The sequence below is a fragment of the Cololabis saira genome, chromosome 15, assembly GCF_033807715.1.
Source record: "Cololabis saira isolate AMF1-May2022 chromosome 15, fColSai1.1, whole genome shotgun sequence".
NCBI lineage: Eukaryota > Metazoa > Chordata > Actinopteri > Beloniformes > Belonidae > Cololabis > Cololabis saira.
In genome coordinates, this window is record NC_084601.1 from 29,832,732 (window position 1) to 29,846,720 (window position 13,989).

General features: G+C 45.4%; 1 protein-coding gene across 18 annotated transcripts in view; it reads left to right on the forward strand.

Annotated features, from left to right (window-relative positions):
• pleca (plectin a) overlaps positions 1–9,540 on the forward strand; it is a 143,578-nt gene extending 134,038 nt beyond the window's left edge. For all 18 annotated transcript variants that reach the window (XM_061741258.1, XM_061741261.1, XM_061741260.1 and 15 more), the window contains 2 exons: positions 604–7,499; positions 8,832–9,540. In XM_061741258.1, coding sequence (XP_061597242.1) covers positions 604–6,792 — 6,189 coding nt within the window. In that variant the 3' untranslated portion in view covers positions 6,793–7,499; positions 8,832–9,540. The remainder of the gene's footprint in view (positions 1–603; positions 7,500–8,831) is intronic.
• The last annotated feature ends 4,449 nt before the right edge of the window (positions 9,541–13,989 follow it).

Consider the following 13,989-nt stretch of genomic DNA (forward strand, 5'->3'; position numbering starts at 1 on the left):
ATCAGTACTGAGATATTTTTGACTAAATATGGAAAATAAGCCACTTGAAGAAGCCATGAACACTTGTTTGGGGGAACGTTGTGTGATGTCACCCATTAGTTATCTGAAGAGTTCTGAAACATCTGTCCTTTTACTACGCAGAAGTTCAGTTTAAACAAGTTAGCCTAGCTGGCTTAGCTTAGCTTATGCTAACCTGTGATGCTGAGTAATAAAACTAAACATTATTTTTGATTAAATCGTCCTCATTTCAAATGTTGCTACCAAAACGAAAGCTGCCAGAGCTGAACTGAGGCCTGAATTGCCCGTCACTCAGCCAGATGTTTGCCGTCAATCAGCCAGACATTTGCCGCCACTCAGCCAGATGTTTTCCGTCATTAAGCCAGATGTTCTATAACCTTGAGCAGCCAGCGTGTTGAGTTCAGGTCCTGGCAGACCTCTGTTAAAGCTCATTTCAGATGTCATCAGCCGTTGGTCCAACCAGATGTAAATATCCTGAAATAATGGACTGGAGGACTCCAATAATTTTAGGATCCTCTGAAATGTTTATTTAATTATTAAAATGTACAAAAGTGATTGATGACTTTCTTCCTCTCTTTTTAACAGATGGCTAACGCCCAACAAGAGCAGATCGAGCAGCAGAAGGCCATACTTCAGCAGTCGCACCTCTCTGAGAAGGAGCTGCTGCTGAAGAGAGAAAAGGCGGTTGAAGATGAGAAGAAGAAACTTGAGAAGCAGCTCGAGGAAGAGGTGAAGAAGGCCAAAGCTCTCAAAGATGAACAGGAACGGCAGCGTAAGCTAGTGGACGAGGAGAAGAAGAAACTGAAGGCCGTAATGGATGAAGCTGTGAAGAAGCAGAAGGACGCCGAGGCGGAAATGGTCAACAAACAGAAAGAGATGGAGGTGCTCGAAAAGAAAAGGATAGAGCAAGAAAAACTGCTGGAAGACGAGAACAAAAAACTGAGAGAGAAACTGCAGAGTCTCGAAGTTGCCTCGAAACCGTCCAAAACAAAGGAAATTGAAGTTCAGACCGATAAGGCTCCCGAGGAGCAACTGGTTGCCATGACAATGGTGGGAACATCAAAGAAAGTTATAAACGGCTCAGTTGAGGTGGACGGAGTGAAGAAAGGTGGAGAGTCGACGCTGGCATTTGACGGGATCAGAGGTAAAGTTCCTGCTCAAAGACTCCACGACATCGGCGTCCTGACCAAGAAGGAGTTTGACAAACTGCAAAAGGGCAAAGTCTCGGTGCAAGAACTTGAAAAGACGGACAAGATCAGATCATGTCTCAGAGGGCGGAGTTGCGCCGGAGGAGTCCTGACTCCAACCAAAGAGAGGATGAGTGTCTATCAGGCCATGAAAGAGAACAAGATCTCTCCTGACGCGGCTACGATGCTCCTGGAAGCCCAGGCGGCCTCCGGCTACATCGTTGACCCGGCGAGAAACAGGCTTCTCTCGGTTGACGAGGCCGTGAAGGAGAAGTTGATCGGCCCCGAACTCCATGACAAGATGCTGTCTGCAGAGCGGGCAGCCACCGGCTTCAAGGACCCCTACACAGGCGCTAAGATTTCTCTCTTTGAAGCCATGAAGAAGGGTCTGATCGAGAAGGAACAGGCCACCAAATTCCTGGACGTGCAGCTTGCAACCGGTGGCATCGTCGACCCCGTCAACAGCCACAGAGTACCAGCTCAGACGGCCTACAAACAGGGTCAGTTCGATGCGGATATGAACAAGAAGCTCACCGATCCCAGTGACGATTGCAAACTGTTCATTGACCCCAGCACCCAGGAGCAACTCACCTACAAGCAGTTGCTGGAGAAATGCACCAAGGATGCAGAGACCGGCCTGCTGATGTTGCCGGTCACCGCGGAGGCAGCTCAAGCCGAGAGGACATACACAGACCTGGAGACCAAAGACGTGTTCAGTAAATCAAACCTCGATGTTCCATTCGGACGGTTCAAGGGGAAAACCGTCACCATCTGGGAGGTCATAAACTCTGAGTACTTCACCATGGAGCAGAGGAGAGAACTGATCCGCCAGTACAAGACCGGCAAGATCACGGTGGAAAAGATTATCAAAATCGTCATCACCGTTGTGGAAGACAAAGAGAAGAACAACGGAAATGTGTTCAATGGTCTGAGGGCCCCCGTCTCTGCCAGCGAGCTGCTGGAGTCCAAGCTCATAAACAAAGACTTGTTCAACAAGTTGAGCAACGGAAAGATCTCAGCCAAAGAGATCTCCGAGATGGATGCCGTGAAGAACGCTCTGCAAGGGTCCCCCAGCATTGCAGGGGTGTTGCATGAACCAACCAAGGAGAAGATGTCCATCTATCAAGCCTTGAAGAAGGAATTACTCTCCCCAGAGATGGCTGTGAATCTCCTTGAAGCTCAAGCTGCCACTGGGTTTATGATCGACCCGGTAAAGAATGAGAGGATCCCTGTTGATGAAGCTGTTAAGTCGAGTCTCGTCGGCCCAGAGCTGCACGAACGCCTCCTGTCGGCAGAGAGAGCCATCAGCGGCTACAAAGACCCGTACACAGGGAAAAACGTGTCCCTTTTCGAAGCCATGAACAAAGGCCTCGTGAAGAGAGACCAGGGCATCCGTCTCCTCGAGGCACAACTTGCAACAGGCGGAGTCATCGACCCCATCAAGAGCTACCGCATCCCGCATGAAGTGGCCTGCAAGCGTGGATATTTCGATGAGGAGATCAGCAAGACCTTGAACACAAACACGGATGAAACTAAAGTATTTTATGATCCCAAGTCACAGGAGGATGCAACCTACGCACAGCTGATGAGTAAATGTGTGAGAGACAAGGAAACTGGACTCCCGCTGCTCCCACTGTCAAAGAAAGCGTCAAAGCCAAAAGAGGACAAACAGATCAGCGAGACCAAAACTAAAGAGACCTTGAACCAAACCACCATGGCTTTGGAGTGCGGACCTTTCAAAGGGAGAAAGGTCACCATTTGGGAGATCATACACTCTAAATACATCACCGAGGAACAAAGGATAGAGCTGATTCGCCAGTACAGAATAGGGCAAGTGACGATTGAAAAGCTGATTAAGATTGTCGTAACAATGGTTGAGGAAAAGGAAGACAAAACAAAGGAGGAGACTTTTGAAGGCCTCAGGGCACCAGTCACTGCCGCCTCGTTGCGTGATGCCAACATCATCGATAAGGCTACGTTTGACCAACTTCAGCAGGGTCAGAAGAAGCCCAAAGACATCAGTAAAACAGATAAAGTTAGGAAGTACCTTCAAGGCACAGACCGCATTGACGGTGTCACCATGGAAGACTCGGATGAAAAGTTAAGCATTTATCAAGCAATGAAAACCAATATTTTACAACACAAGACCGGCCTTGCGCTTCTGGAGGCCCAAGCTGGAACTGGTTTCATAACTGATCCGGTCAAGAACCTGAAGTACTCTGTGGACGATGCCGTCAAGGCCGGAGTGGTCGGCCCCGAGCTCCACGAGAAACTCCTGTCGGCTGAAAAGGCAGTGACGGGATACAAAGATCCATACACTGGCAGCAAGATCTCTCTGTTCCAAGCCATGAAGAAAGAGCTCGTGTTGAGGGAACACGCGATTCCTCTCCTGGAAGCTCAGTTCACATCCGGCGGTATAATCGATCCAGTCAGCAGCCATCGTGTTCCCTCCGACGTGGCCATTCAGCGAGGCTATTTCAGCAAACAAATGTCAAAATCCTTCAATGAACCTTCGGGCGACGTTAAAGGCTTCACTGATCCCAGCACCAACCAAAGCGTCACTTACAAAGAGTTGCTCGAGAAGTGCCGAAGGGATCCCAACTCCGGCCTGTGCTACCTGCCGCTGCCCTCCGCCGAAGCTCCTGCCCCCGTTGAGAAATCCTATGAGTTCACGGAGGAGCAAGCCCAAGAGGATCTGGCGAACACTCAGATTGAGATCCCACACAAGAGCTTTGCAGGGAAGAGCATGAGTATCTGGGAGGTCATGAACTCAAACATGCTTCCCGAAGAGGAGAGACGGCGACTCATGGAGCAGTACCGCCGGGGCCAAATCACAAAGGACAGAATGCTAATCATCATTATTGAAATTATTGAACAACGGGAGACTCTTAAGTCGGAACAGGGCATGTCATGCGACGTCATCAGAAGAAGGGTTACTATCGAGGAGTTGTACCGTGCGCGAATTATTGACTTGCACACGTACAACCTACTGAAGCAAGAAAAGATGACTGTCCGCGAGGTGATGGAAGTGCCGTCAGTGAAGCAGTATCTCTTCGGCACAGGCTGCATCGCTGGAATTATGTCAGTCAGTCCTCCAAAGATCAGCATCTACCAGGCTATGAAGAATGGAAAGATCAAGCCTGAAGTTGCTTTGAAACTCCTCGAAGCCCAAGCAGCAACGGGATTCATGCTCGACCCAGTAAAAGACGAGCTCCTAACGGTCGATGAGGCTGTGCGCAAGGGACTGGTGGGCCCTGAGCTCCACGACAAGCTCCTCTCTGCTGAGCGGGCGGTTACAGGTTACAAGGATCCATACAGTGGAAAGGTCATCTCTCTCTACCAGGCAATGAAGAAAGAGCTGATCCCTGAGGATTATGCCTTGGGGCTTTTGGAGGCCCAGATTGCCACCGGAGGAGTGGTGGATCCTGAATATTACTTCCGCCTTCCCACAGACGTTGCCATGCAGCGTGGGTACATCAACAAGGAGACCCTTGACAGGATATCAGAACCAACTGCAGATGTTCGAGGTTACTCTGATCCAACAACCGATGAGAAACAATCCTATGCACAACTTCTGAAAAGGTCCAGAGTCGATAAGGACAGTGGTTTGCGGTTGCTTTCGCTGTCAGACAGAAGGCTTCTCTTCGCGGGTCTCAGGAAGCAAATCACTGTGATCGAGCTGCTCCGGTCGCAGATCATCAGCCAAAAGACATTCAACGACCTCAATGAGGGCCACATCACAGTTGAGGAGGTCAGCAGAGAGGTGAAGAAGTACCTCCAGGGCACCAGCTGTATTGCTGGTGTGTATGTCGAATCTAGCAAAGACCGATTGTCAATTTACCAAGCCATGAAGAAGAACATGATCAGACCGGGAACAGCTTTTGAGCTCCTCGAGGCCCAAGCCGCCACAGGCTACGTGATCGATCCCATCAAGAACCTGAAGCTCAACGTCACTGAGGCTGTTAAGATGGGTGTTGTTGGGCAAGAGTTTAAAGACAAACTTCTCTCCGCTGAACGAGCCGTCACAGGTTACCGCGATCCTTACTCCGGCAAGCTCATCTCTCTCTTCCAGGCGATGAAGAAGGGACTCATCCTGAAAGATCATGGCATTCGTCTCCTGGAGGCTCAAATAGCCACCGGTGGAATAATTGACCCGGAGGAGAGCCTCCGTCTGCCGGTTGAAGCGGCTTATGATCGCGGCCTCTTCGACCAGGAGATGAACGAGATCCTCACCGACCCCTCTGACGACACCAAAGGCTTCTTCGACCCCAACACAGAGGAAAACCTCACCTACCTCCAGCTGATGGAGAGATGTATGACCGATCCGGAGACCGGCCTGCACCTTCTGCTGATGAAGGAAAAGAAACGCGAGCGGAAAACATCGTCCAAGTCCTCGGTTCGCAAACGGAGAGTCGTCATTGTCGACCCAGAGTCAGGCAAAGAGATGTCCGTTTATGAGGCGTATCAGAAAGGCCTGATTGACCACCAGACGTATCTGGAGCTTGCAGAGCAGGAGTGTGAGTGGGAGGAAATTACAAGCACCTCTTCTGATGGAGTTGTGAAATCCATGATCATCGACAGGAGGTCTGGTCGTCAGTACGACATTGATGATGCAATCTCCAAGGCGCTCATTGGCAAGTCGGCCCTGGACCAGTACCGCGCAGGAACACTGTCCATCACCGAGTTTGCAGACATGCTGTCTGGAAACATGAGCGGTAGCAGATCGCGGTCATCCTCCTTCGGCTCCTCCTCCTCTTACACCATGAGCCCAGTACCTTCAATCAAGACACCGGCTACAACGTGGAACGACCCAACGGAGGAGACCGGCCCCGTGGCCGGCATCCTGGACACTGAGACACTGGAGAAGGTGTCCGTCACCGAGGCTATTCACAGAAACCTGGTGGACAATATCACCGGCCAAAGGTTGCTGGAAGCTCAGGCCTGCACAGGAGGAATCATCGACCCCAACACAGGGGAGAAATTCCCGGTGACGGATGCCATGGGCAAGGGGCTCGTGGATAAGATCATGGTGGACCGCATCAGTTTGGCTCAGAAAGCCTACAACGGATTTGAAGATCCTCGAACCAAAACCAGAATGTCAGCCGCCCAAGCCCTGAAAAAGGGATGGTTGTACTACGAGGCCGGACAGCGATTCCTGGAGGTTCAGTATCTCACCGGTGGGCTGATTGAACCGGACGTTACAAGCAGAGTCCCTATAGATGACGCAGTTAAGAAGGGAACCCTGGACGCACGGACAGCGCAGAAGTTACGGGACGTCAGTGCGTATACAAAGTACCTCACATGCCCTAAAACCAAGCTGAAGATCTCCTACAAGGACGCCATGGATAGGAGCATGATTGAGGAGGGAAGTGGTCTGCGACTACTCGAAGCATCGTCCCAGTCAAGCAAAGGCCTTTACAGTCCCTACAGCATCAGCGGCTCCGGCTCCGCCACCGGGTCGCGGTCTGGTTCCAGAACCAGCTCCAGGTCTGGATCCAGAAGAGGCAGCTTTGATGCCACGGGATCTAGTTTCACCACGACCTTCTCCTCCTCCTACGGTTCCCCGAGCTACAGCCGGCGGTACTGAGGTACCGGGCCGGACCGGGCCGAGGGAAGGTCGCGCTCTAAAGCCACAACGCTCACCAGATGCCTAATTGTCTGTGGAATAAAGACTGCCTTTATTCTGCTCTGCATGGAGTTGTTACAACACTTAAGATTTTTAATTTTTTACGAAAACAAATCATCTGATTGTATATTTTAGATTTCCTTTTAGTCATATTGATGAGGTCTCATCGAATATCTGATTCCGTACTGTAAACAAATAGTACAATCACGAGCAATATCCATCAAGGACTTTGCAATTGTTTTATTTTTTATTTTTAAATATGAGCATTCAGTGTTCCACAAACATGTTTATCAGCTTCAAGTACCACATCCGAGACGATACAGAGAACCAAATTGGATGTACAAAGTCAAATTCGTGTACATGTGTATATTTCTGAAAAATCGAGGCGACCATAGCCGCTCTGCAGAGCAGAATAGAGTCTAGTGAAGATAAATAACAAGGAACTGCTTTACAAAACGCCAAGCTTCAAGATCTTTTCTCTCCTGGGCTACACTGCCATATATACTCTCCCAAAGCATCCGTCAAGGAAAACAACCTGCAGTTCGGACATGTGCACCTGATACCGGTGGAGGGATTCTGGAGCTCGCTAGGTGCATCAGTACCATCGGACTCTTCTGGACGTGGAAGACCAACCCGTGAAGTCACTGCTAGTCTGGATACGTTGGCAGGTGAGGAAGCAAGGTGCTTTTTGGTAGAGATGCACCGATCAAGATTTTGAGGGCCGATCACCGATAACCAATCTCCAAAGCAGTATCTGCCGATCCTGATATTGCCAATCACCGATCACAGCGTGAAATCCATAAATTTGTCAATACTGTTGTCTCATGTACAACACGGACATTGAATTATTAGGTATAAAAATTTGGAAATGAGAAAGTATCATGAATTGTCTGTTTTATTTCAGGCTGAGGCAATATGCAATATTTCACCCTCTAGAGACTCTTATAGACGACTTAGACTCGGCTTACAAAGAGTAAGTGTAGCTTACTAGCTTAAGCTTTCCTGTGGTAATAATTATGTACAACATGTGCAGCAACACAGACAACAGCAGACAGCTCTAAAAGTTGATACAAGTTGGAAACTAGACACCTTAGTTTTCCTGTGGAAAGAGGAATTATATCTTAAAATAAAAATGAATTATGAATTATTAAGCTTTGTGAAAGCTTTAGCGATGGCATCTGCCGCGTGTGAGGAAACTCTTGTGAGTGAAGCAAAACTTTTTACACTAGAGCTCCAGATGTCACTCATGAAGCCGACTGACACGACTGTCGTCCTGCGTGAAGGTTAGTGATATAGTTTGGTAAAACTCCGGCGGACGTTCATCAGTGAAATATTTATGACTCAGCAATGTGTACCGCGGATCCAAGCTGCTAACGACGTGTTTAAACCGGATGTCTTCTACAACAGAAAGCGGCTGATGGGCAAAGCATATGAATTCATTACCTTACGATGTAGTTCTTTATTTTTCTTGCTGTGGTTTATAGGTCTTATAGGTTTATAGGCGTTGCTCCTTTTCTTTCTCCGCTTTAGCGGCAGCCGACTTTGGCAACTCAATAAACTCTTTCGTGTGAGAAACTTTCAAATGTCCTATCAGCTTTGTTGTGTTGAAATTCTTTTGTCACATTCCTCGGGGTATTTCCTTTGGACATACCTTGCAAACTGCAAATTTGTTATCCTTTTTGGACATTGTAAAACTCCCATAACAGCGACGCCAGTGTTTGATGTTTTGTAGAGACGGCCACGCTCCCTTAGGACACCTGGGTCTGAGGTGTGGGAACTGACGCCCGGGCGGGGGTTTGTTGTTGTAAACGTCATCTGATCGGCCCGCTCGGAACTATTATTTTTCCGTTCTCCGATCAAAACCGATAGGGCCATTATCGGGCCGATGCCGATTGGTTGCTGATCGATCGGTGCATCTCTACTTTTTGGGGGATTTACTTGGCTGATTCGGTGAGGTCCTATCATCTAAGGTTTTTGTTTCTTTTCTTTTTCTTTTATAGATTGCTCCATGTCCGCCGAGCCTCCAGGTCCCTGCTCGGATGTTTTAAGGCGTTAATCTGGACTCTGATCATCACTGGAACTACAGATTTTACATAGCAGAGCAGAGTGCCTGCAGAACGCCATGGTCCACCGTCCTCAGGTGGCGCTTACACCGTAAACCGACTGATGCATGGCTGAAGATGAATGCTACCCATAATATTATCGGCAGACGTCGCAGTTTAACCGTAGAGCGACCGCTGACAGCGCTGGTGTTTAATGTTTCCATGATTCTACATTGTTCTTCCTCCCAGGCAGTTAACGTCCGGACTGTGTTGATGATTATATGGAGCTGATTTGCTAAAAGCCAAGAATTAACATTTCTTTGAGAAAGATCTTCGAGCTTCGCGCCACACGCAGTATTTGTATTTTACACTACATATACCTTTTGTTTTCATTTGAAATATTCTTTGTAAAGCAACAAATTTGATCTATATATCATTTTATTTTCGTATATATTTCTGCTTTGCATGATTTATTAACACAGAAGATACAAAGTTCAAAATAGTTGTATCCATTAAATCCTTTTTGTTGCATTTGAAAAGGTTTGAAGGATGTATTTAACTGAGCGTCAGCAAGCCTCGTTTAAAATGGTGTATTTATAATTAAAGGGTGACGAGGAATTTTACTGTAACGGCTTCCACTATGTAAATAAACACAGAAATGAAAGCTTTTCTGATTTTATTCTTTGACAGTTCATACCAGTGGCCCTTGGTGCTAAAAATGTTTTGGGGGGCGCAATCTACCTTGGCTACTAGGTACAAGCTTGGTACAATGGGGGAAAAAGAAAGGTAGAATATAATATTTTGGTCCTTTAATTTAGAAAAATGTAACCATCCAACAATGGCTTATTGGTCCTAAGTTTTAGTGAAGCAGTTCAGTTCTGCTGCAGTGGAAACAGAAAACTGAACATAAAGTTTAACATTTCAACAAGTCCACTGTTATTTTGTATTGTTTTTTTTCTTCCTGGTTTGGGTTCAGTTTATTTTACGCATTAGAGAGAAGAAGAACATTAACATTCCCATTGTTCTGTCTGGAATTTATATTATTTGAAAAGATAATGTTCCTTTCTTTCAGATATTTGATCAATAAACATTATTTCAAAAGCAAGTGTTATTTAGCCTATTTAAAACAAACATCTGGTTTGTGTAGTTCAGTTTGATTTTCTAAAAAAGACGGGGAATGAATCGTCCAATCACATTAGATTAAAACAACAACATACAAGTTCGTTGCGATGCTGATTGCTGATTCGTTGCTGATAACTGAGTTTCTGGGATGAACTCGACTGCGTCCCTTTATGAATCTAATTCAAACCAATTAAAAGATCCTCAGATCACTTATCACATGTTGGAGAGATCCTTACTTCCGGAAGTAGATAGAATAAAAAACATTTTGGAACCAAATAAATATTTAAACATAATTTAATTACTATTGACAGTCAGCCACAGACTGAAATAACATCTTATTTTAATAATTAGCGTCTTACAGCATGTTTTTTATTTTATTTTTCTTGTATTCTCTAGATTTGATGGGGGAGGTTCCCTAGCGCCCTCTACTGACCAGCCGTCACTGGTTCATACACAGATACTTTGGTCCATTATTAGAGATCCATCTCTGTCTCGCAGACCTGCAAACGTGTCAAACTATCAAATAAACTCATATAAATATTAGTCGTAATTAATACCAATATTCTATCAGGTATGATCATATACGTCTTAAAGTGTTGACAGGAACCACATTAGTAGCAATAGCTGGGCGGTTTGTTTTGTTCAGCCACGTGGTATACTGATTTAGCTGTCTCAGTGGAAGTCTGCCATCTAGTGGCCGCGAAGGAGAACTGCAGCCACCCGCCAGGTCAAGAGGAATCCGCACGATGACAGGTAAAGATTTGTCTTCACCTTCAGACTAGATTTGAAATAAAACAACAAAGATGTGATCAAAGTGTAGGTTCCACTTTTTTTTGCTTTCGCCGAAAAACATTATTTATCATTTAGGAACTGCAGACATTTTAAAATAAGAGGCAGTTATTGTGTAAAAAAAAAAAAAAGAAACTTGCCAATGAGCCCCAGATATACTTGCAGTTTACCAGGAAGTTTTAGATTTTTATGTTTGTTTTAAATAGGTTAAATAACACTTGCTTTTGAAATAATATTTGTTGATCAAATATCTGAAAGAAAGGAATGTTATCTTTTCAAATAATATAAATTCCAGGCAGAACAATGGAAATGTTCATGTTTTTCTTCTCTCTAATGTGTAAAAAAACTGAACCCAAACCAGGAAGAAAAAAACAATACAAAATTAAAGCTGCAAGCAGCGATGAACGGGCCCTCGCGCGTGCAATTTTCACCAATAAAAGTCAAGGACTCAAAACCATGTCCGATGACACCACCCATGACTCTTTATGTCAAACCATTCAAATGTTATTGCAGAAAATAGGAACTATCACATATCGACCAATCAGAAGAAGGGGCGGGGCTAATGCCAATAAAGGTCAAGTACTCAAAACCGGGTCTGATGACACCACCCACGACTCTCTATGTCAAACCATTCAAAAGTTATGGTGCCCCGGGGGGCGCCAGTGCTGGTGGTCCGGGTGCTGGATGTGATCAGGGGTGGACTGGCCATCGGGCATACCGGGCATTTGCCCGGTATGCCCGATGGGGATGTTGGGCCAGGCTGGGCCAAAAAAAAAAAAAAAAAAACATTTTTTTTTTTTTTTTTGGCCTGGGCAGGCCTATCGGCCCATTTGATTTTGTTTTTTACCTGACAACAACTGGTACCACTGGCCGATTGGTTATGATGAGTTTGTTTGATTGGTTATGGGCTGGAGTCAGGGCCGCCGCAAGGGGTGTGCGAACCGTGCGACCACACGGGGCCTCGCGCCCCAAGGGGGCCTCGCGCTATGGGCCGTTTTTTTTTTTGTTTTTTTTTAAAAAAATAATTTTTTTTTCAAATTTTTTTAGTTTTTTCCCTTATAAATATCAACAGTCACGTTCCATTACAGACCTAAATGTGTACTAGTCTGTGCATATCAATAAATATATGTGCAATGATGCGCGTGTCTGTTGTTCAACACAACTGATCAGACCAAGCGCAGACACAAGCTGCTCTGATCCAGACGGGTGGAGTTGGAACAAACTGTCACACAATGTCGAGAGAACGAGACAGGATCAGGAAATTTCCATCAGGGGATGAAAAAAGAAAAAAACGAAAGAAAATGTAAGAGTTTAATGTCTCTCTGAAAGGCTCGTTTGATAAATTTGTTACAAAAATCACCGATCCGACCGGGTCTCAAGCAGCCATGGGGCCCCGCGTCGAGGCAAGAGATGATGATGAGGCAGGGGAAGGTATCCAGTATTTTGCTAATTGGAGAGTTAAAATTGCACATATACGTAAACACCAGATCCGACCCGAAAAACCCAAAAAATTTGGGGCCCCCCCGGCCATTCCACACAGGGCCTCGCAAATCTCCCAGGCAGCTCTGGCTGGAGTAGTCACAACATTAGAGCGCGTGGCTTATTATTGATATTATTATTGATAGGCTACTATTTGAAGAATGATGAGTTCATATTCAATATCTTATATATTCTATAAAACTAAATTAGCAACTCCAAATTTAAGTTGCTTTTTTGACAGGGACAGTGGTGTTTGGATTCGTGATTGTCACTAAATTTTAATAATGCTGTGATTAATAGTGGGTGGGTGAAATAATACATCAATCTTTTTGGAGAAATGTTTACCTACAGTGATGCCATCGCAGCAAAGACTTTGTGTATATACATATATTGGAAGAACCCACTGTTTAGGCAATTCATGGTCATTAGTTAGTAAAAACAGAGGCAGGGCTGCATTCCCCCTGATTAAAATGGTCAAATATGATGATATCAGCCTGAAAATCACAGGACTTATCTGTGGTGGTGAAAGAAGTCAGCAGTATGAATTTGAAAGATGTGTGAGCATCCCTTCATGATAAACAGAGGGGGAACGCATTCTGACAGCAGTATTTCACGCTGTCAGAATGCGTTCCCCCTGTTTAAAATGGGTTAATATCATTGTAGATATCTGAAATGTTCTTTTTGACTAGGAAGAATTGAATTACAGATATCTGCAACACATATCCAGTCTAGCTATTAAATGTTAAAACGGCTTGCCATACGAGTTTGCTGGTCTACTCAGAAACAGTACTAAGTACATCTATAACGGGACTGGGGGGGATGGTGTAGGTTTAGGTTTATTAGACAAGAACATACACACCAACAAGACAGTGTACAAGCGGTGTCACAAGAACGTTTGTTTTCATTCATAGGCTTCATTTTCTTTCCATCAATACCTGGTGGGCCGGTCTAGGCTCAAAATGCCCGGGCCGATTTTTTGTCCCAGTCCAGCCCTGGATGTGATGCTCCCCAGCCTCACCTGCTGCCTCCTGTCACTCAGGAAGCTGGTGATCCACTGACAGGTGGAGGCAGGCACTGTGAGCTGGGTGAGCTTCTGGTGGAGGATTTCAGGAGCGATGGTGTTGAACACCGAGCTGAAGTCCATGAACAGGATCCTCGTGGACCCTGGGACCACGGTCCCTGGGGTGTCGAGGTGACGCAGGATGTGGTGCAGTCCGATGTTGACTGCGTCATCCACCGACCTGGGGCCGGATTCACAAAACATTCTTTAAAAAAAAAATCTTAAGTGTCATTTTTTTCTGAAGTTCAGTCTTAAGAAGAAAAAAGAGAAGAAGTCATATTCTCAACTTATTTTAGTATAAGTTGATTTTCTCAACTTTCTTCTTAAGTTTCTTCTTAAGAAAAAATATTCTTGAAATAAAAGTTCTCAAATTTGTTCTTGACTTTTTTCTTAACTTTAAGACAACCTTGACCTGTCTTAAAATTTCTTCTGTGAAAAGGTAAGACTCTAATATCACCTTTTTCAACACATTTTAGACAAGTTTAGACTAGTAGGTCATAGTTTGTGGATATACTTTGTAATTAATTACACAAAGAGCCTGTTAACTGTTTGTTAGCATGTTAGTTAGCGTGGTAGTTAATTATTAATTTTCCCCAATAGTATTTTTTTTCGCACATTAATCTCATCCACCATAACCTTGAAAAGTTCCTGCATCTCTTTTTCTCC